The sequence below is a fragment of the Petaurus breviceps genome, unplaced genomic scaffold (genome assembly GCF_028583685.1).
Source record: "Petaurus breviceps papuanus isolate PSGF00001 unplaced genomic scaffold, PetGlider_PUasm1.0 207, whole genome shotgun sequence".
Classification (NCBI taxonomy): Eukaryota; Metazoa; Chordata; class Mammalia; order Diprotodontia; family Petauridae; genus Petaurus; species Petaurus breviceps.
In genome coordinates this window covers 30,711,353-30,735,115 of record NW_027185850.1, presented here as the reverse complement: position 1 = coordinate 30,735,115, position 23,763 = coordinate 30,711,353, and the positions used below count along the sequence as shown (strand labels likewise).

The 23,763-nt window shown below is 51.3% G+C and overlaps 1 protein-coding gene across 1 annotated transcript in view; it reads right to left on the bottom strand.

Annotated features, from left to right (window-relative positions):
- The window catches only part of LOC138165053 (ERI1 exoribonuclease 3-like), a 184,489-nt gene that overhangs the window by 126,657 nt on the left and 34,069 nt on the right, over positions 1–23,763 (bottom strand). Inside the window, 2 exon segments of the mRNA XM_069093158.1 lie at positions 780–839; positions 7,465–7,581. Of these exon segments, the coding sequence (XP_068949259.1) occupies positions 780–839; positions 7,465–7,581 (177 nt within the window).

The following is a 23,763-nucleotide window of genomic DNA, read 5'->3' as shown; positions in this document are numbered from 1 at the left end:
GGGAGGGAGGGGAGAGGGGGGAGGGGGGAGGAACAGGGAGGAGGAGAGGAGGAGGGGGAGGAGAGGGAGGAGGAGGAACAGATAAAGGAAGAGAGGGGAGAGAAGGGAGGGAGAAAGAGTAAGGATAGGAGAGAGGAAGAAGGGAGGGAGAAAAAGGGGAAGGAGAGGGGGAAGGGAAAGAAGAAGGAGCAGGGAATGAAGAGGAGGAAAGGAAAGGGAGGAATAGATAAAGGAAGAGAGGGGAGAGGAGGGAGGAAGAAGACGTTTAAGAGAGAGGAGGGGGGCAGCCAGGTAGCACAGCGAGTGAGAGCACCGGCTCCAGTGTAGGGATGACCTGGGGACCGAATCCGGGCTCAGACACTTAGCACCACACCCAGAAATAACTGGCCGTGTAACCTTGAGCAAGTTACTTAACCCCGATTGCTTTAAAAAAAGAGAGAGAGAGGAGAAAGGGAAGGAATTAGGAGAGAAAAGGGGGAAGGAGGAAGGGAGAAGGAGGAAGGGGAGCAGAGGAAGAAATAGGAGATGAAGAGGAGGAGGAAGGCAGAAAAGGAACAGTTGGCAGCCAGCTGAGCCACCCTCCCCCTCACCCAAGGGAGACCCCAGAGGGGCCAGGAATGCCCATGTGTGAGTGGTGATCAGGGCTTGCTTGGCCCCTGGCACTGCCATACGACAATAGATAACATCCTAATGAAGCCATACTTGTAATCAAATAGCCCAGTCAGATTCTCCAGAGGAAGGAGGGCCAGAAGACAGGAAGGAAGGGTCATCAGACCTACCTCAAGCACTTGCTGGAGACTCGGCTGGCCGTCCACCATGGCTTGGATGATCCCAGTCAGCTGGAAGGAGAGAAAACAGCACAATGAACCCAACAGCAGGTACTACACCCACCACAGGAACACAGGGCCTCTAAGAAGGGGTGCCTTCCCTCCTCAAGCACCTGCTGGGGCTCCCCATTGCCTAGCATATACAATCAAAACTCCAGCTGATGTCTGAGGTTCTCCCACCCACAATCTAGCAGCAGTCCCCTTTGAGGCAGCAAGAACCTTAGCTGTCTTCTGATTCCTGTTCTGCCCCCTCCTGCTCTACCCATCGCCTTTTGTCCTTCAAAGCCTTAGTCAACTGCCACCTCCTCCAGGAAGCCTCTCCTAGCTAGAGTGCTCCCACCTGCTCACGTCTCTGGAACTCACTCACTTTGCCCCTGAGCCAATTACACTCGTAAACATCCTATCATGAGACTATAAACTCGTTTGGGGTAAAGAGCCTGTGGTTTTCTACCTTTGTACCCATCTACTCTTGCACAGGAGGCCCCTGACCAGGAAAGCAAACCCTGCTCCTGATGGCCAATGCTCTCAGCCCAAACCCCAGAACAAGTCCTGCCATGGTCCTTCTGCCCCATATGGAAGCTGGCTCCAAGCACACAGCCCTGCCTGCAGAGGGGACTGAGCACTGGTGACCACCACAAGAGGGTGATGGCTGCCTTCTGCTCCCCTGGGCAACGGGGCATCTGCACACTGGAAGTGCCCGTGCTAGGTGTCTGAGAGCACGCATGTGCAGTGTGTGCAGGCCTGCCTATACCCGCATGGCGGTGCCCACTCCACCTTCTTTTTAAAAGTTATTATGACATACTTTGTTTTCATATTCTATTGATTTCTAAATACAATCCATCCTCAGCTTCTGCCCAAGAAGCCATTCTTATAACAAGGAGGAAAAAAAAAGTTTAGCAAGAAGCAGTTAGCATTTTCAACACAGTTCACTGGGACATATAATTCTCCGCACCCACATCCCACCTCTATAAGGAGGGAGGCGCATCTTCTCATCTATTTGCTAAGGCCATTCCCAAAACTACTCTGGGCTCTAGATAACTGGAATACCAGCCCCAGTGGGCTGGAAGTTTCTTCTTTCTACAAATCAATGGAGGTTGACCTGCTCCCTTACCCACCCCCTCGGTCTCGTGCCTGCACACTCCCAGGAACTGACCCACAGAAAGCCAAGGCCTAGAAGGCAAGAGGAAGCAGGGGCTCCACAGGCAGCAAAAAGGAAGACTTCTAGATGGGGAAACTGAGGCAAGGAGGTGGAACAGCCATATAAGGCAGAGGAAAATGAGGAGCCCTAGCTCATGCTCCACATTGCAGTCCTGTAGTCCTGCCTCAGCAATCACCCTCCACGGGCCTGCTCTGATCAACTCAGGTCAGGCTCAGAGCCACAGCCCCCACAATGTCACCCAGAAGGGGCGTGAGCCAGGCAGCAGGACAGAGAAGTCAAGAGCAAACACCAATTAGGCTCTAGTTTCAAGTAAAGAGCGGCAAACACCTGCCTGGGAGGGCAGAACAGGCTGGCTTTAAGGAGATGTTCTGGCAATGGTGGCGGCAGCTGCCACCAATGTCGCTGCAGTCCTCCAGGTGGGTGCCCAGAGTTCATCAAGTCATTATCAGGGGGGATGGAGGTGGAGGACCAGGGCCACTCCATTTTATACTCTGGAAACTGTTTTTATATTAATCTGTATTTTAATTGGGTAACAGCAGCTGCCTACAGACTTCCCATGGTCGAACAGGAAAATAAATTAAAAAGATTAACGACACCGTTCCTTTACTCCATTTCAGCGGCAGCGGTCCCTGCCTGTTCCCACTTCACAGAGAAAGTCCCCTCTGCACCCTTTCCCTGCCTGGGAAGCCCAAGGCAGGGGCAAGGCCGGAGGACCTCAGGAGAGCTGCAGGAAGGGAGCAGAGGCCATGCGAGGTTTCCTTGCCCAGGGAGCTGGACATGAGCAGCAGCCAGAGCCCCATGCCCACAGGCCACACCAGAGTCGGATTAGCTCAGCCTCTCCTCTGGAACTCCCAGAGCTCCTCTAACAGCCACCATCACAGCCTCCATTTCCCAAATGCCACACTTGGGTCAATATGCTAGTCCTGTCCTTTTGTATTGCACACCCCCCCCCCCAATTACTTGGTATTTCCTGCATCTGTATTTTGACTCTTCTTGTCTGTAAGTAAGAATATCAGCTCCCTGGGGGCAAGGCCTATTCCTCTGTGTCCCTGTTTCCCCAGCACTGGGCCTGACACAGAGAAGGAAGTGCCTGACAGAGGACAGCTGGGTGATAGTGGGCATGCCACCCAGATGGTCAATGGCTGGGGACCCACAGGACCATAAGACCAATGACTCCCCCAACCTATCACCCCTCCCACAGCTCGATGACCAGTCTGGGTTAGAGCCAGTCTCTGAGGCTTCCTCCTTCCTGACTCCACAGGTCAGTCAGGGAACATGGATCAAGATCCTACTATGTGCTGGGCACTGTGCCAAGTGCTGGAGATACAAAGAAAGGCAGGAGACAAGCCCTGCCCTCAAGAAGCTCCCGACCTAATGGGGGAGACAACACAAAGACAAGGCGCATACAGCACACAGAAAAAAATGGAGTAATCCACAGAGGGAAGGCAGACCAGGGAGTGTCCCGGTGTCCTGTAAGGCAGATGGGGAAGCCCAGATGAGGGCAGACAGTGAAAACACCCAGAGCTGGGAGGTGGAGGCCAGAGTCCCTAGCCCACAGCCCATGTGAGGTAGAGAAGGTGTAAGGAGACTAGAAAGACGTGGGGGGGACAGCTCACAAAGGGCTGTGAGAACACAACAGGGGGTCTGTTGTACCCCTGGGAGTGCCGGGGAGCCACAGGAGCTGATTACGTAGAGATGACATCCCTCCTGGCTCAGGTGGCCAGCAGGGCAGGTGCTGGAGACTTCCCTAGAGAAGGGACCCTGGGTCTGAGCAACAGCCCCCACCAGGGAAGGGGAGCAGCTGGCCCCAATCATGCAGGAATTCTCAGCATCAGAACAAATGGACCTGACTGCCTATCATCCATTCTCCCACAAGAGCCTCATCATAGCCCTAAGCTATGGTGGTCAGGTGGAATCACCCCATGATCCAGATAAAGAAAGGGAAGCCCAGGGGGTGAAGGGCAGCAGGAAGGCCCAGGAGGCACCCTGTTGAGAAGGGGCTGGGAGGACAAGGCTGGCCACCTTGGGAGAACCTCTGGTTTCTGCAGATCCATGGTGGGAGTGACAAGCTGGGCCCAAGAGGAAAACGTCTTGGTCCCAGGTGAGAAGCACAGCTTCCTCTGGCCCAACCAAAGCTCAGGTGGAGAGTTGCTCAGAGGAGGGAGGAGGAGTGGGAGAGGCCACAGCAGGCCCTTCACAGCCAGCCCCGAGTGCAGTGAGGAAGGTGGCCCCTCTGCTCTGATGCTCCAGGGCAGAACAGATGCCCACCTGCTGGCAAGGCGGTGTCTGAGGAAGGTGGGAGAAGGGGCCCCATGGCTTCCCCGAACATTCCCAGGTCAGGACCTGCTCTCCTTAACAGAGGGCAAAAAGATCCTGCCTGAGCCACTCAGGAGCTGGGTTAGGGGCCAGTGTCCTCACCTGTAAAATGGGGGTAACTGGATGTCTAGTAGCTGATCCCAATGGGACTGCACCTGTCAAGTGCTCCACACGGTCATTTACTATTATTACTGTTACTGTGAGGAGCCAGAACTATTCAAATTACTAGGAATTTCTCGAGCGCTGTAAAGTTTGCCAATCACTTTGCCAAGATCTCATTTTGTCCTCACAACAACCCTGGCAGAGAGATGCTATTACTGCCCCCATTCCACAGAAGAGAAAGTCAGGGGGAAAGAAGCTGGCCCAGGGCCACATAGCTAGAAAGTACCTGAGGCTGAACTGGAACTCAGGCCTTTCCAGTGCCAGGTCCCCTAGCTGTGGGGAGGTCCTGCTTCTGGCCTTGCCTTATGTCACTCTCTCTGCCGCTGGGCCTGTGCCCCCTTGTTTGGAATGATGGACACCAGAGCTGAGACACAGGCTCCAGGTTCAGCCACCTCACAGCAAACCTGCCTGCTGAGCCTCCTGGGGCCGTGGCGGGTGCTGCCGAGGGCCCCCGCAGGGCCTGCAGCAGAGCCTCAGTCCTGAGGCCCCAGGACCGGGAGGACAGGGAGTGGCCTGTGGCCGCCAGGGCCCGGACTCGCTGCCAGTGTCACGTCAGCATCCTGGGCTTTCTCCTTGCAGAGTCTATCTCTGGCACCATCATATTCCACCAGCAACAGGGAGACAGTTTGCTGATTATATAAGTACTCGTCTCAGGCGTACAATCTGACAATCAGGCCTGCTCTTTCTTCCCAGACAAAGAGAGCAATAAATCTCCCTTCCTAAGTACAGGTGTGAGACAAAACCCTTTACTGGCATTTAACAGAATGGACAGGGACACACACACAGACACACACACACACACACACACACACACACACACAGAGTGTCTGGGGGAAGAGGAGAGAGAATGGGCAGAAGGCCCCAAGAGGAAGGAGCCCATCCATCTGATCTCTATCCAAGCCACATCCTGGGCCTGGAGCACAGGCTGACGACAGAGCCTTGGGAAAAGACCTCTTCATTCACCAAACTCAGGGCTACTGCTCCCAGGAAGGAAGAAGGGAGGCTTGAAAGGAGGGGTTAGGCCTCAGTCCACCTCCCCAAGGGTTCCACACACAAGCGTTCCTTGCCCATGTTTCAAATCTCCTGGCACATGTGCTGACGGGGCACAAAGTAGACCAGGGAGCTGGGAAGGAGAGAAGGAAAGTCCTAATGTTGGGAGAAACCTAAGGAGACCAGGGTTCCCCTGGCAGTCCCAGATCCCAGCAGCACTGACAACATGGCCTAAGTGCACACCACTGTTCTCTCTCTCCCTCCCTCTTTCTCTCCCATACTCCTCTCTCCCCCTCTTTCTCCCCTCTTTCTCCTCTTTCACACACACACACACACACACACACACACACAGCAGTCCTATGCCATCATGCACTACATGCCTTCCTGTGGCTGAGCTCAACTCAGGGTGTCAGGCCCTTCCTGGAAGCCCAGCCTGCTCTACTCAGGGCCCAGAAAAGAAAGTGCCACGGCGGGGGGGGGGGGGATGAGGGACCTGGAAAAGGAGGGAGATGAGAAAATGACAGCCAAGAAAGGCCTCAGGGAAGCCCATGAGTGCTCATAAGTGACCTCACTTGCTGACTCAGTGTTCTCTTCTGTCTAGATGACATCTAGGGGACCCCTTAAAAACTTTCTGGAAAGACCTCACATTTTCCAGGGGACCCTATGCCAGGGTCTCACTGGACCATCCCCAAATCCCTCCCCTCCCCACAAGCTCCCACACACTGTCCAGCAGAGTCCAGGGCAGAGCTGGCCCTGGGGCTGTTGCCCGCTTCTCCCCAGCTGGCTCCCCAGAGCTCTGGCTCTGCTACCTTGAGGACAGAGCACCAAGGAGAGGCCAGGCTGAACAAGGGAGAGTCCTGGGGCCGAATCACTGTGTGATTGGCTGGTCTGATGAGGACCTGCTGAGAAGGCTGATGGCTGAGATGAGCGGGGGAGACAGTGGCTACTGCGGGGGAGGGGGACAAGGGAAGGAAAGGGAGAGAGAAGAGGAAGGGGAGGGGAGGACAACAAAGTAGAAGACAAGGGAGGGGGGAGGGGAGGAAGGAAGAAGCACCTACCCCCCAGGAGTGCTGGAAAGGCTCAACTGCGATAGTCTGTAAAGCGCTTGGCTTTGCCCAGTCTTGGCACACAATAGGCACCACGTAAAGGCTAGCTGCAGGGGGAAAGGAGCCAGGGCAGGGAGGGCCAGCCCAGGACAGCAGGGGCACCTGGTTGAGCAGTCTCCCTCAGCTCTCCAGCCCCGAGAGGAGGCGACGGAGGGGCCTCAGCATCTCTGCTCGTGCCTGGCCGCCTTCTACATAGCAGGAATGTCATTTTCTGGTTGGTTAGGCTCTGTTTGCGCCCTGTCTCTTTCATTTATATGGATGTGGGAGAAGGTGACTGTCCAAAAGAGGACAATTTTTCTTAGTGACATTAGTGGGGAGGCAATATTAGAGATTCTCGGGGAGACAAAGCTCCAGGAAGCCCAGCGTCTCCCACTCTTGCTGGGAAAACGGCAGTTTGTTTCTAGCATCCCTGGGCCGCTTGGCCCTGCAGCCAAGAATTTCTAAGGCTCACTCACTCCTCATAGACCTGCTGATGGAGAGAAGCTGGCCAGCCATACGGGGAGGAGGGCAAGTGCTCCCCCCTCCAGCTCAGGCTGCTCCAGCCCTGCATGGGGTGGAGGGCACAGCACCTCCCCACTCCAGGCCAGGCTGCTCCAGTCCTGCACAGGGCTGCCCTCAGGAAGCTCAGGATCCATGAAGCCCCTGCAAGATGCCCTTGAAAGGTTGCCAAGGGTGGAAGTCCCTAAGAGAAAGGGGGCCAGAAAACTGTGAAGGTGGCATTCCCCACCTCCTCCATGCTCACTACCCAGTCTCAGCCTCTGGCCTTGCAAGCCTGCCTGGGGACTCTGGTTCTCAACAAAGCCTCACTCTAGGCCCTCATCCTGCCTTCATCTGTAGCATATGAGAGTGTCCCAGGCCCAAAGCTCCCTCCTCCCCAAAACCCTCCCAGGACCACACTCTTTACCTCTGTACAGAAAGGTGTCAGCTGAGGATGGACGGCCGGCTGCACGTACATGTGAAACGTGGACTCAATTTCCATCGTCTGACCATTTAGCTTCAGAATAGGGAATTCAATGATTTCCTACACAGAGGGAAAGAGGGAAGGGGAGAGAGAAAAAAAAGACAGACAGAGACAGACAGTGAGCGCAAGAGAACAAGAGGGAGGAAGACAGAAGAGAAGGGAGAGTGAGAAGGGAGGAAGAGAAATAGGAGAAAGGAGAGAAAGAGACAACACAGAGAAGAGAGAGAGTTTTTAGAATAATCAGTTTCAAGTCAACAAACATTGATTAAGCAATTAATACATGAAATGGAGGCCAGGCCTTGGAGTCAAGTGGGCCTTGGCTCTGGGTCTGCCTCTGACTCCTACTGACTGTGTGATGGTGGGCAAGTCCCTCACCCCTTCCGTGCCTCAGGCCCAGGGACACACTATCTCCTCCCTGCAAATTCCCTAGAGAGTGAAATCACAGATCTGCACCAAAAAGAAAATGTATCCAGCACTAGGGACATCACGACCAAATGGAGAAGTCCCTGCCCTCCAGCAGCTTTCCTTCCATGTAAGCAGTGAAGAACAGATGAGCTAAGGAGGGGCTGAGGAAAGGTTTCAGGCAGGAGGCGCTGAGCTGAATGGGAGCTTCTGACAGACGTTCCAGGCAGGAGAGATTGTTCACCAAAGGCCTGGGGGCAGGAGATGGGATGCTGAGTCTAGTGCACTGTGGGGAGGCTGGAATATATGTGAAATACTGAAGCAAGTCTGGAAAAGCAGGCTGTCTCCAGAACGTCAGGCTGAGTTTAGATTTCATCCCAGACCCCAAAGAGCCCTACTGACACTCCTTAACCTGGGGGGCAGCACAGGCACACTTGGGCTTCAGAAGACACCCTCTGGCATCTGAGTGGAGGCCGGGAGACTTGGGTGGAATTACCAGACCAGCAGGGATGAGGGCCTATACCAAGGTAGTGGCTAAGAGAGCAGAGAGAACTCCACCAACTGGAAATGCTCCCTCTCCTCCTTCCTTCCCTTCTTTCCCACCTTGACTCTCCCTTTTCCTCATCATGCACTCCCTAGAAGCCAGTTCCTGTTCTGAGTCTGGAGCATAAGACACCTGAAATGGGCAGAACCCCCAAGCACTAGCAGGCTCCCCTCTTCCCAGGCCAGGCCTGGCTCCACCACTCTCACTAACTCAGAGACTGGGTGAGCAAACACATCATGTCACCTCTCTGGGCTTCAATTTCCTTATGAAGAGTCAATCAACAAGCATTTATTAAGCACTTACTGTGTACTACCAAGCGCCATGCTAAGTACTAAAGACAGAAAAAATGAGCAAAACCCATCCCTGTCCTCGAGGAGCTTACATTCTAGCCGTGGAGAGAACGTGCACATCCAAGCTACAGACACACTGAACAAAAGGGAATCTTAGCAGGGAGAGCACAGGTGCCTGGGAGCCCAGAAAAGGGCTCTAGCTGAAGGGGGTGCTTGAGCCGAGCCTCCAAGGAAGTTGGGGGTCCCAAGAGGTAACAACAGGGCAGAAAAGCATGGCAGGCCCAAGAAGGGCCGACCTGTGCCCAGACACACAGAAGGGAGACGAGGGGGCGGGCTGCCTGCCCGGGAGGAGGGTCAGTGCCCCAACAACAAAGAAGGAAGTGGCGGGGGGAGGGAGCGTCTCAGGTTCTGGAAATGCCAAGTTTGAGATGCTTATGGGACATCGACGTCTAGCTCGACGTGTCCCAGAGATGGCTGGTGACCCAGACTGGAGCTCAGCAGAGAGACAAAGGCTGGGCATAAAGACCTGGGGACCCTCTGCACAGGGGTGAGGATGGATCACCAGCACAACAGCTCAAAACAGGGCTTCTGAAGCTCTTCTGTGTCACAGACCCCCCACCCCACTCGGGCTGCTGACCCTGGCAAACCCCACCAAATATACAAAGAAAACCAACTGTAATGAAACGCAATTGTCACAATATTTTAAAAACAAATTCAAAGGCCTCAGGTTACGTACAGAGGAAGAGGAGGACACAGGAGAGAACCTCAGGGATACCCACAGTGAGTGAGTGTGAGCCAGCAAAGGAGGGAAGGAGGGAAGGAGGGAGGGGACAGAGGGAGGGAGGAGCACTTATATGGCACCTATAATGTACCAGGCATTGTGCTAAGCGCTTAAGAATTATCACATCTGAATTATTATTATTTTTTGGAGAGGGGAAGGTAGGACAGTTGGGGTTAAATGACTTGCCCAAGGTTACATGGCTAGTTTTTGTGTTAAGTGTCTGAGGCTGGATTTGAACTCAGGTCCTCCTGACTCCAGGGCTGGTGCTCTATTCACTGTGCCACCTCACCGTCCCTTATCCCCATTATTATTAATGTGGATATTATTAGCTACAATTATCCCTATTTTACTATTGAACTGACTGAGGCAGACAGAAGTTGAGGGACTTGCCCAGGATCACACAGCTAGTAAGGGTCGGAGGCCAGATTGGAACTCTGGTCTTCCTGACTCCCAGGAGCAGTGCTCTACACCAGCGCTGCCTCCTGAGTGGTCAGACAGGCAGACAGTGAACCAGGAGAGAGCAGTGTCACAATAACCAAGAGAGGGTGACCAATAGCGTCAGAGGCCGAGAAGGTTCAGGAGTGAGAGAAGACCGTTAGATTTCGCCATGAAGAGAACACTGTTAATTTTGGAGAGAATGGTTCCTGCTGAACGACAGACTCAGAGCCGAACTGCGGGGGGGATCAGAAGAGAGCAAGAGGTGAGATGCGCAGACACATCATTCTCACAGAACTTAGCTGAAAAAATGGGATCCACAGGATGACAGTGAACATGGAGGGAAGGATCATGGGAGGGAAGACATGGACACAGGTGTAGGCAGTCAGGAAGCAGCTGGAGACAGGGAGAGAGTGGGATGGTGGAGGGGCTGACCCGCCAGAGGAGATGGGAGGGAATGGGAACAAGTGCCCAGTCATGCTGTGGAGGAGAGGCAGGAGGGCAATGCCCCAGAGAGCTCCTGGGGGGAGGCGGGAGGCTCCATTTCCTCATTCGTCTTGGGGGGGGGGGGGCTTTACACGTGGCTTTGCTCACAGGGCGACTATGAGAATCAATGACAGTGTGAGTACTAAGTGCCCTGTGAACCTTCCAACAGTCTCTAGAAGCCTCAGGACAGACCCAATGCTCCCACAACATGAGCTAAGATGGCTGTCTGCCCATGGGTCTGCCAGGCGCCCCCCAGAGCCTGCCCTGCCCACACACTCTCCTCAATCGCACAGCCCTATCTAATTGATGTTAACATTAATTTTAAAGGTGTGCAAAGGGGGCGGCTCCTCCTGCCCCCCCATATCCCAGACCCACTGCCCTGTTTGGGGGGAGGGAACGCTAAGAACACCTCTTCCCATGCCCAAATGCCAGCCTCCACCTGCCAGCCTGCCCGTGTGTCTCTGCTGGCAGCAGGCAGGGGAACCAGAAAGCGGCGATTCATCAGCAGGACCGCCAAGGATACAAATGACCCGCCATCAGAAATGGGCACCGATCTGTTCATAGAAAGTTCACACCATGCCAGGGAGATGGGCTCCTTAATTATTTCTTTAAAAAAATAAAAGTCTGAAGCCAAAAAGGAGAAAGAAGAGACTGGATAAAACCCACTAAGCGCCACCTCCCCCTGCCGCGGCACGCCCCCCCCCCCAGCCCGGGAACTTAATGGAGGAGGAGGAGGAGCAGGAGGGACAATTTGTTTGGTGTCTCCAAGATTAATTTGTCTCCGTTATTTAATAGAGATGCACAGCGCCGAGGTTCTGGCGTGCAAATGAGCCAGTGGAGTGATGGCTCCTGGAGCTGCCTGCCTCCCCAACGCTCCGGGAGAAGGGAAGTGCCAAAGTGGGGTGGGGGCGGGAGGGAGGGGTGAGCGGGGGAGGGGAGAGGATAAAAAAATTATTGCTTTTTAATATTCAAAAACAGTTTGCGAAATTTAATCAAAACAGAGGAAAAGCTAACATTTTTACCACTTTGACATTTTTATTAGCGCTTTCATAAATTTTTAAAACATGAATGGAATTAGTTTACAACAAAAAAAAACTGCCCTGAAAACATCTGGAAGAGACAAATAGGAAATAATAAAAAAATAAATAAAAGCAAACTCCTCTGAGTGAAATTAGCATGTGGAAAAGGCAGTCACTGCAGAGGGGATGGCACGGCCCTGGGCCTGGAGGGGTGGCCCAGCAGCCATGACAGCTATCAGAGCTTTCTCAGTGCCCCCTCCCTGGGTCACTGCCCCCCCACCACAACCACACACACCAGCCCCAGCCCAGCAAAGGCTCTGCCTAAGGTCCTGTCAGCGCCACACTGGGTGGGTAACGCATCTCTTTCCAACCCAACCTCTAATGGCTAGGCCTGGGCTGAAGACAGCTCCAGTCACTGACCAAAGGCAGAGGCTCAGAGAGAGAGAGAGAACTTTGCAGTTGAGGAGGATGCTGGCAGTAGGGGGAGTGGGGGGTGGGGGGGGTTCTCCCAGTGGAGGTAACAGACAATGCCCAAGGAGAGGCCTGGGCCCACCTGCTTTTCCAACAAAGCAAAAATCCAGCTAAATTGCAGGGGCTGGCTCTCTCCAAGATACCTGGCCCAGGAGCCGCCCCCCCCCCCCCTCGCCAGGGGCTGGCCTGTCTCTGCACCCTGCCCCCTCCACACCAGAGAGCATCTCTCTCCCGCCTGTCTGAGAGGGCTTGTTACCCTCTAAGGTATCTAAGACAACTCTTCACTAACCATGTTAGCTGGAGCCACAATGAAATTTAACCTGTGACACAACAGTACTTTTCATTTAAACTTTCATTTGGAGGGAAGCAGTGTTTGGAGACCCGCAGTTTGTCCTGCTAATAAAGACAAGTGTTGGGACCTTTCAGGGTGCCATTCATCTTTGGCCTTTATTAAATTCAATTTTCTTAAGCCCATGATACATTATGAAATTAGGAGTTGACATTCCTCTGGAAACAAAAATATCTATCAAACATAAATAAAAGGGAAAAACCCGCTATTACCAAGAATTTATGGTTTAAAGTTGATCTCTTTCCACTTTCGTACAAGCACATGGCTCGTTTTAGAGATCCAGAACGCTATTACAGATCGAGAATTTCATTAGTATTTCTTATGAAATGCTAAGCACTTTAGCTCCCAGGCTCCCCATCACAGCTATTGTCATTGCCTCCCCTGGGCCAAAGGGAACAGCTGCTGTCCACCACCCCTGCGTACCAGCCCAGAGTCTTCTCTCCCTCTGTCCCAGGAAGACCTGGTCAAACCCTAAAGGGAAGGAGCAGAGAGAGAAAGAAATAACCCAGCAAAACACAGTGTTCCAGAAGCCTCCTGGGCCCCTGCATCCCCAAAGAGAAAGGGGGCTGTCAGAGCCCCTCTGTCATGGTTAGGCAGCTCAGAGTCTAGGTGGGGGTGAAGGCTCCAGCATAGGTAACACACAAGAGAACATGCCTAGTGAGGTCTGCAAGCCCAACTGAGAGGGAGAGGAAGGACACACGGTGAGCAGCTGCAGGGAGCCAGGGAAGATTGGAGATGTATCTCCAATACAGAGCTGTCGATCTTGACAAGAGCACAGAGTATGTGAAAAAAAAGTATTAGCAGATAAACGTGGAAAAGAAGGATGCCAGATCACACAGGGCCTTGAAGGCCACACAAAGGAGTGTGAACTTTATCAAGGGGAAACAGGGAGCCACTGAAGGTTTTTGAGCCCAAGAATGCTGCAGCTACACCTGTGCATCAGGAAGAGGATTCTGGGACCTGGGTCAAGGATGGATGAGAAAGGGAGAGGCGAGAGGCTAGAGGTGGCCCCAAGCCTGGCACAGGACAGGTGTGGACTCAGCTCAGTAATTAAGCCCAGGCAGGTGGGCTAACCGGATAGACTAGGATGGTGGTAGAGAAGACAGATGGAGGGTGGGGGTGGGGACAAAAGAGAGACAGATCCCAATTCCTCCAAGCTTACACTCCTCTTCTCAGACCAATGTTCTTCAGACAAGCTGCCTGGGCCACCATGGTGTAACAAGACCCACAGAGAACGCACAACTCCAGGCACACAGGGGACCCAAAGACAGTGGGGGGTGCGTTTATTAAATACTCACCATATGCCAGGCACTAGGGATAAAAATCCAAGCAAGTCAATCCCTGCCCTCAGGATGCTTATGTTTGAATAGGTGGTAACACACAAAGGGCATGTGGCCCAGGGTGGAGATGGACAGGGTAAAAGCTCCCCACCTGGGGCCCAGTGCTGGGGGGAGGACGAAGGGAGAGATGAGAATGGCGGCTGAGTGCAGGTAGGAGGGGGTGGTGATGGGAAGGAACCAAAAGTTTCCACATCAAGCTTCCATTGTACTGCTTATGGGAGACCCCAGAATGGAAGTAAGAGGGGGTATCCAAGACCTGGCACCAATAAAGATTGCCCAGGAGCCTGACAAGCCTCCAGGGGCCATCAAAGCGGGCCATGCAAACAGTGGCCAGCAAATTCCCACAGGCTCCGGAGATACTTAGTAAACACTTATTGACCGAAGAGCACAGAATCCAAGACTATCTGAGGAGGGGGGACTTGGGAAGACCATAGGACTTGTGGTCAAAGGGGTCCAGCTTTTGAGTCTTGGCTTTGCTATCTTCCATCGGACCTTGTATTTAAAAGGCAGGCTGGGGGAGGGGGGTGGGTGGGTTACATGATCTCCAAGGGCCTTTCTGGCACTGAATCCAGTGTTCCTGAAACAGCCAGAGATGCCTCTTTTCCAAAAATGCCAGGTAGACCAGGTCCTCTCCTGACCAGACAGAGTGCCCTCATCCCAGAGGGAACAGGCTGCCTGGTCAGCAGACCTCTCTGCTGTGGGCTCAGAACTGAATTTCTTAAAAACAGCATTTGTTACACAAATCAATCACCCCAACATTCCCCCAAACACCTCAAACTGATGTGAACGGCCAGGCCCAGGCTGCAGGAGGCACAGCTTTCTGTCTACTCCTGAGCAGGTCCAGAATCCACATCAATGGCAGCACCTCCCCAGCTTTTCCCATTCTGAACATCCCCCAGACTGCCACCCTCCGATGTCTGCTTTTCCCTGCTAACCCCAATGCCAGCAGCCATTCCCAATCATTTTTAGGTGAATCTTCCTAAGGCAAGGAGCTGGCCTGCTCCTTCCCTGACTTGCCACTCCAACATCTACCTCCTTACGTTAGCTCAAGCTCCCCCCAGTGTCCAGGAGGCCCTCCCCCTCTACCCTCCACCTACAGCCTAGTATGGCAGGTTAGAGCACTGGGCTGAATCATACAGGGTGAAGTTTAAGGGGGTGAGTAAAATGTCTTCCTCTCAGGATGCAGATATCAACTTCACAGGGACAAAATGGGGGAGGCAACAGTTTGTTGGAAATGAGCTGGGGGGGGAGGGTTGGTGTAAGATTAATATAAGTCAACATTGTGGCAGACAGGAATATCTCAAAGATTATGGAAAACAGGGCAGGGACCACATGGCTAGAGAAGGGAAATATTCCTGATTTTCAAGAAAAGAAGAGAACAGTCCACAAACACTTGGATTTGCAGCATTCAACTTGGATTCCTGGGAAAGTTCATTGATGAGATGGTTGGGAAAGGGAAGAAAAGGAAGAGAGGACTACAAGGAGCCAGTCTGGTGTCCACAAGGACAGGTCTGGCCAAACCAAGCCCACGTCCATTGTGACTGAGTTGTTAACATGGCAGATCATAGGGGCGGCCAGGCAGCACAGCGAGTAAGAGCACCAGCTCCAGTGTTGGGATGACCTGGAGATCGAATCCCAGGCTCAGACACTCAGCACCACACCCAGAAATAACTGGCTGTGTAACCTTGAGCAAATTACTTAACCCCAATTGCTAAGGGGCGGCCAGGTAGCACAGCCAGTAAGAGCACCGGCTCCAGTGTTGGGATGACCTGAAGATCGAATCCTGGGCTCAGACACTCAGCACCACACCCAGAAATAACTGGCTGTGTAACCTTGAGCAAGTTACTTAACCCCGATTGCTTAAAAAAAAAAAACACACGGTAGATCAGAGGACACTGGGGAAACGGCTCAGCTGAACGTTTACCAAGCGTTTGGTAACTATCTCAGGCTGTTCTTGTGGAGAAGATGGAGATGTAAACTAGTAATGACACAATGCAGTGTATTCAGAACCGACTAAATGGCCAGACACTAATAAAATGGGCATTGCCACATATGTAGGAGAGCAGAAAAAGGGGACTGTACACAAAATTGCAGGTCCCTATTATGTACAGTTTGCTTTTCTTTTGAAGCATACAATTAGTCCAGCCCAGCCTGCTTGTCTGAGCTTCTGTCTGACCTTCCTTCCATCTTCTTCTCTGCATTTAGAAGGAAAAAAAGATGCCTCAATGACCCTCTTCTTGTTGCTACCTTCTCTCTATCCCCTTTCATCTGTTCATCCAGCCCCTTTTGGAAAAAAAGAAAAGAAAACAAAGTCCTCGTAACAAAAATGCAGAGTCAAGCAAAATTAACTCCCACTTTGGCCATACCTGAAAATGTCTGTTGGATTCTGCATCTTGAGTCTATGGCCCTCCGTCAGGAGGTTGCGACAGTGTTCTGAAGTCACAGCTGATCACTGCTCTCAAGTCTCAGGGAGTAGTTTTTAATGGCTCAATGTCAGTGGGGTAGGAGGTCTCCAGGGGGGTGCCCCAGGGATTGGTGCTTGGGCCTGGGCTATTTACTTAACATTTCATCCATGACAAGGATACAGGCAGAGCTGGCACACAACCAAATCTACAGAGGGCACAACACCGGTAGGGAGGGGGAGAGTCAGGAGCCCAAAGGATCTGAACAGGTTAGAACATCAGGCCAGAACTAAGAAGATGATGTTAAATAGGAAGAGATGGGAAGCTTCCCACGTGATCTGGACTTCATGGACTTCCACACCACAGTAGCTGGGTATGTGTGGCGGGGAATACACACAAGCATGCATGTTTTCTACCTGCCCTTGTCCAGTTCTAATGGAAGGGAGGCTCGCCATGTTTGTACCCACAATGATTGGGTGAGAGAGTACATTTCCTTCCCTTCCTCCTACTGCCGCTGCCCTAAAGCCCAGCATATTCTCATTTCTTGCTTCTCCTAAGATCACCAAAACCAAAGAGAGCCACCTCAGGCCCTCTGTCTTATTTAACTCTCTGTGGCCCCTGAAGACATCAAGGGTCTGAGAGCACTCGTGTTTCTTCTCCTACTAGAATGTAGACAAATGATCAGTCGATCAGTCACACAATTCCAAACGATGAAATGGATTTGCTGTTACTTGACTCCTGTGCCTCCTTTTCAGAGGGTCTACTCCATCTGGCCTTGTCATCAAGCTTGGAAATCCTCTTCTGCACCAATGGGCCATTTTGTCCCCTGCAGGGTTACGCTCAATTCCGCAGGATGGGTTATTTCCGGTTGTAAGTCTTTCTCCTTTGCCTTTCAGAAGAGAAAACTCTAAGCTCTTTCCTTTACATCAGCAGCTGCCAAATCTCTTGTGATCCAGATTGTGGCTCCTTGGGTACCTGAGTTCTTCCTGTCTAGTTGCTGGCAATCTTTCCTCTTTGACCTGGAAGTTCTGGGTTTTGACCATAATGTTCCTGGGAGCTTTCATGTGGAGGCTTCTTTCAGAAGGGTTGGTAATGGAGTCTTTCTCATTCTACTTTGTCTGCTGTTCTAAGAGATCTGGGAAATTTTCGTTTTTGATTTCCTGAAATATAACCAGCCTTTGGGGAAGGGGGTATAATCTTCATAAACTTTTCCATCCAGAACAGGGTGATACAAAATGTCTGTTGCAAGTCTGCAGAAACTATAAGGAAAGACAAGCAAGAGGAGACAGAAGGCCAGGCGTGTAAGCCATGTGGACCCAGAACAGGAGACAGGAACAGAACACTTATAAGCACTCCCGCAGCGGGCCAGGGCAGGCCCCAAGCAGCACGCAGCCCACGCCTGCTCCCACAAGGCCCAGGAGCCCGACATTCTCTCTCCTAGAGACCTGTTTTCTAGGTCAATTGCTTTTGATAGCATGTACCTTATGCTTTCTTCTGGTTTTTCAATCTTTTCATTTTCTAAAAAAAGTTTCTTGTCTCCTAAAGCTGCTGCTTTCTAGCTGGCCTAGTCTAATTTCCAGGGAGTTCAGTGCTTGGGTACGGTTTTATCACTATCAGCTTTAAGCTTCTCCTTCTCCCTGTCCTCCCTTTCTCCTGCCTTGCTGTTCCCTTTAACACTCCATTTTTTGCCGCTTGTCTCATTTCCTCCAGGTACTCAGGCACCTGGTGGCCAGGATTCTCTTTTTCTATCTGGACTTCTGATGGAGGAACTCTCTTTTTCTAGGCTCTCTCCTGGGATTCTCTCAGTCCACAATAGTTCTTTTCTGTGTTAGGAATTTTCTTCTGTTTATTTATTTCTCCTGCCCCAATTTTTGACTGGGGGCTTTGTGTTTGGGTCAGACTTGGCTCTCTTTTGTATCTTAGATGGTGTAGGCACATCCTGCTTGGTCTTTCGTCTTAGCAATGGCCAAAGCCTTGTACTCTGCAGTAATCTCTAAGTTTTGGCTCACTCTTCTGGTAGTTTAACTGGAGTTTTGGTCTTGGCTACTTCTATTTCCTTCCCATTGCACAATCCTGAAACCAGATCCATCCCTTCCTGTGACCCTGACAGGTCCCAACCAGATGTTACTGTGCGCTCTGGTGGCAGGCATCCTGAAAGAATCCAGGTGCTACCCTGGCCCTGTGATGCTTGCCGTGGCTCAGCTGGGGCTTGAATGGGGCTCCTTCTGGCCCTGTCTCCTCCAGTGGCACAAGGAGATCCACCTGAGCCCTCCTGCCTTGGGTCCTGAGTCCAGTACCTGGGCAGGCCTCTGAATCACAGGCTTTGTGTCGTTTACAGGTGCTTCTCCTTGTTTTCTTCATCACTGTCCTTCAGGTTTACTTTCAGATATTTGCTGGTGTATCTTTGCAGAATTAAGGCTCCTCTAGGTGCTAACAAACCACCGTCTCTGATCCCACAGTTGTGTCCCAGTTGAGGTTGCCGCTGGCCATCCTTTCCTGGGTTATTCCATCTTCCCTGTGGTTTCCCTGCCTGGTCCCCTCACTCCAGCACATTTCTATACTTTACACAAAGGGATTTTCCATAAGTGGAGGCCTTCCTCCACCTCCTCCTCCTTCTCCGTGAATACCAGGACTTCCCTATTGCCTCTGGAATAAAAGATAAACTGACTCAGCTTTTAAGGCCTTCACAGACACGCTCCAGCAGGCCTGGACGCTGCTCTCTTTTCTGATCTGGCCTGGCCCTGCACCCCCAGCCTGTCTGCCCCCAGAGCTCCTCCTTCCCTCCAGTTGTTCCATGAAGCCCTTCCAGATCTCCCCTCCCAGGTGGCCTTTCTTCACTTTCTATTTGCATTTATTCTCTTTATGTTTAGTCTGTTTACACTTACATGAGTCTTTGCTGCCTTAACCACTGCAGTGTGTGCTCACTCCCTGTGAGCAGCGATCACTTCGTTCATTCTAAGAAACGGCCAGTGCCGGACACTGAATAACTGCAGGCAGTAACTCCATGCTCAGGCAAGTATTGTGAGAGCCCACACACACCCTTGGGAAGCGGGCACAGGAGCCCAGACAACGAGGGGCCTCCAATGTCGGGAGCAGCAGCTCTGGCTTCTGTCCTAAAGGGACAAGAAAGGGCTAAAGGGAAGGAGTTTAGGGGCAACCCAAGACAGAAGGAAGGAACAATCCCTCTGCACTTTGCCCTGGTCAGGCCATGTCTGCAGTACAGTAGTCGGGTCTGGGCCCTACGACTTAAGTCAACAAGCATTATTAAGTGCCTACTGTGTGCCAGGCATGGTGTTAAGCACTAGGGCCACAAAGAAAGGCAAGGACACAGCTCCTGCCCTCAAGGGGCTCCCAGTCCCATGGGGGAGACAATATACAGAGAACAAGGAACATCAAAAAAAGGTATCTACAGTGAAAATGGAAGGTGACTCCGGGAGAAGGCTGGGAAAGGCCCCCTGCAGAAGGGAGGATGGGAGCTGAATCCCGAAGAAAGGAAGGGGAGGTGGGGTGGGGAGGCAGGCAGAGAAAAGGCCCTAAACTGGGACATAGAGGGCCTTGTGCCACCATCCCTCAACTGTGGACTGGATTCATGGTGGTCAAGTCTTAGAGGCTGTTAAGGTCAGAAGGGCTCAGCTTGTGACTGGCTTGGAAAGCCCAACAGCCTTTTCCATTTGATCCCAGGGATAGCGAGCCGCTAGGGTTTACTCAGGGGAGGGGGGGTCAGACCAGAGCATCAGCCAGCACAGCCTTGCCCCTGACTAGCTCTATTTCTGACACAGCCACCAGGTTGGCACACTGGTAAGCTCTGTGCCCTTGGGGCTTGGGCACCCACTGGGAAGCCGTAGCCTAAATAACAGCAAGATCCAAGAAGATACAAACTGGAGGGGACTTCGGGTAAAGTCTATGGTAGAGCCTGTCAGACACAGACCCTAGTTATGAGGGAGGGTTGGGGCGAGGGGGGAATGGGAAGGGGCTGTAGTGTGAAGCAACAAAAGGTCTCAATGCAACTTAAAGCCTGCAATCGGGGAAATTCATAACTGAATGGATGGCCAGACCCAAAAGCCTTAAATGCTTTGAGGGGAGGGAAGGAGGAGGAAGAGGACGGGAAAGGGAAGAAAAACCTTTGCCTCAGTGTCCACACTTGAAAAATGGGAATGAAGATAACAGCTACTGCCTCATGGGGCCATTGTGAGAATTTAATGAAATAACGTGTAAAACACTTTGCACACCTGGCCACACAAATGATGGCCACTGTTGTCGACATTCACCATCACCATCATCATCATCATCCACTGGGGCAAACACGAGTCCAAAGACACAAACAATAAGGCTCCTGATCTCGCCATTACCCACAAGGGCTCCACTGGCATGTTCTGTCTTCCCACTCCCTCCCTCCCTCTATCTGACGACCCCAAAGCTTGCTCTTCATCTTCACTGTGACCTCTAATCCTTCCCCCACCCCATTCCTGGCTACACTTCCCTCCTTTTCCTATCCTGATACCTTGGTAAATGAGTTCAGTTACACTATCTTCTGTGCTGGAATCTCTTGTCCCCTTATTCTATCAGCAATCTCACCCTGCCAATTGGATTACTCCCATCACCCACCGCCACCATTGTTCCTACTCATGTAAAGGGGAAAATCACAAACTACACTAAATGGGTCTACTAGAAATTTACACAACATAACTGCAACTCACTGCAGCAAGACAAGCCTTTACAATCCCAATCGATTCACCACCCCACTCCTCACACCTGGTCACCACTCCTCAAACCCCCTTCCTCCATCCTATGAGCCAAGGACCTCAACCTCACACTTCATCAAAAAAAAAAAATAAAATAAAATGAGGCCCTTCCCCAGGAACTTGCTCTTATCTCTCCTCCTCTTCCTCTGAAAATAAAATACTCAGACAATCTTCTCCACTACCTCTTCCTTTATCACTATGTCTCATGAAGAGGAGGTGGCCCTTCTCTTTTACAAGGCAAACTCATCTACAAGCCCCTAACTTCATCCCCTCCCATAGCAGGGAGTAACTAGAACTTATTCAGCAGGGGGTGGTCATACGGTCAGACCTACTCTTTAAGAAAAAACTCTGGGTGCAGCTAGGTGGCACAGTGAATAGAGCACAGGTCCTGGAGTCAGGAGGACCTGAGTTCAAATCTGGCCTCAGACACTTAACACAAACTGGCCATGTGACCTTGGGCAAGTCACTTAACCCCAATGCCCTGTCTTCCCCCCTCCAAAAAAAAAACAAAAACAAAAACCTCTGGCAGCTGAATGGAGGACAAGCTGGAATAGGGAGAGGCTGGAGGCAAGGAGACTAAGCAGAAGACTACTGGAAAAGTCTGGGTGATGAAGGCCTGAACTAGGGCAAGAGAAAGTATTGGGTGTGAGAAGTATTGTAAAGTAGAAATGACAAGATTTAGCAATGGACTGGATATACAGAGTGAGTTCAAGTGAGGAATCAAGGATGACACCAAGGTTGAGGGCCTGGATGACCTTTGATGGTAATAAAAAAGGCAGGAAGAAGAAGATTTGGTAAGAAAAAAATCACAGGTTCTATTTTGGACATGTTTAGTTGAAGATGTCTGAGTGACATCCCATTTAAGACATACAAAAAGTAGCTGGTGTTACAGGAGAGAGAAGGAATAGACAGACCTGGGAATCATCTGCATAGAAATGATAAATGAACCCATAAGAGCTAATCACCAAATGAGGCAGAGTGGAAAAAGCCATGGGAGACTTAGAGGGGTGACACTTATGAGATGTGATCTAGATGAAGATCCCACAAAGGAAAAGGACATAGGCAGGTCAGCAAGGTAAAAGGAAAACCAGGGAATGGCAGAATCACAAACACTCAGGGAAGACTATCCCAGAGAAGAGGGCGATCAAGAAGGGCGACGGGGGAGAAAACGCCATTAGATTTGGTCATTAAGAGAGCACTGGTCACTTGGAGGGGGCAGCTTCAATGGAATGGGGAGGTCAGAAGCCAGACTGCAGAAAATTGAGAGAAAAGGAGAAGGAAAAGGCGGGACAGCGGTTACGGATGGCTTTCTTCAGTTTAGTCAAGAGGGGAAGGTGAGATGGAGGGCGATAGTTAGTGGAGATGGTCAGACGGAGTGAGAGCTTTTTAAGGATGAGGTGTGTTTGTAGACAGCAGGAAGGAAGCCAGTGGAGGAGAAAGGCCAACCTCCTCATGTGAGATGGGGGCAACTGGAAGAGGTGTATGAATGATGAGAGATGAGGAGGGCAGAAACAAGAACTTCTGGTATACGGCCTCAATTTTTGTCAGTGAAATATGTGGTGAGGCTCGGGATGCTATCAGAGCCTGGAGGAGAGCAGAGAATGGGATAAGTGATTCAATTTGGGAGCTGTAGAAAGATTGCCTTATGAAATTGAGGGGATGCCCATCAATTGGGGAATGGCTGAATAAGCTGTGGTATATGAACAGAACAGAATACTACTGTGCTATAAGAAATGATGAGCAGGCAGACTTCAGAAAAACCTGGAAAGACTTATATGAACTGATGCTGAGTGAAGTGAGCAGAACCAGGCAAACACTGTTCACAGGAACAGCCACCTTGTGTGATGGCTGACTTTGACAGACTTAGTTCTTCTTAGCAATGCAATGATCAAGACAACTCCAAAAGACTCATAATGGAAAATGCCATCCACAACCAGACAAAGAACTATGGAGTCTGAATGCAGTGAAGCAGACCACTTACTCTCTTTTTTTCTTTTGTTGTTTTGTTTCTTCTTGGTTCTAACACTTCTTTACAAAACATGACTAATGTGAAAATGTTTAAGATGAATATATGTAGAGCCTATATCAGATTGCATGCCATCTTTGGGGGAGGGAGAAAGGGGGAGAAAATTCAAAACTCAAAAACTTATGGAAGTGAATGTCGAAAACTAAAAATTAATTAATTAATGAAAGGAGAAAAAGAGAATGTCCTATGGCAGCGAGGTCCCAGCAGAGACTGTAGTGGCCATAGTCAGCATAGTTTTGTGATTTTCTCCAGTTCTGTTCAGTGGCACATGAGGAGGAGGTGGAGGATGATGAGAATGATCCAGGGAATAATCAGTGCTAGGTGAAAGAGGCAGGGGCCTGAATACAGAGAACAGTGTGGAGCTGAGCTGAGTCACCAAGGGATCAAGCCAGGGCAGGGAGGAGAGCATAGCCAGTGTAGGGGGAAAGAGCTGCGAAGAGGGTGATGATGATGGCAGCGGTAAGTTCTTCTACAGTGTTTTAAAGTTTGCTAAGGGCTTTTCAAATATTACCTAATTTTGTCCTCACAAAACCCCTAACTAACTGGACTTTTAAAAGCAACACCATTTGGAGCTACTGCATGGGAGACATAAGCTAGACTGGAAGCAGTGCCAGATGAGGAAGGGTGTTCAACGCTGCAGAAGCTATTCACAGTCATCTTTAGAAACAGAATACTTGGCCTCTGACTGGTGGAGGCAGGGAACAGAATATATTCCCAAGGTCCTTTCCTACCCTCAGACCCAATAAGTTTATTTTGTAGAAGGAGCTGCTATTTGCCCAATAGGAGACCACTCACTCTTTACTCCAAAGAAGAGGCTCCCACCATGGCCAGGACCATGGAGACTTCTGGAAATAGCCCCAGAAAACAGGACAGCTAGGTGGTGCAGCAAATACAGCACCAGCCCTGGAGTCAGGAGGACCTGAGTTCAAATTCGGCCTCAGACACTTAACACAAA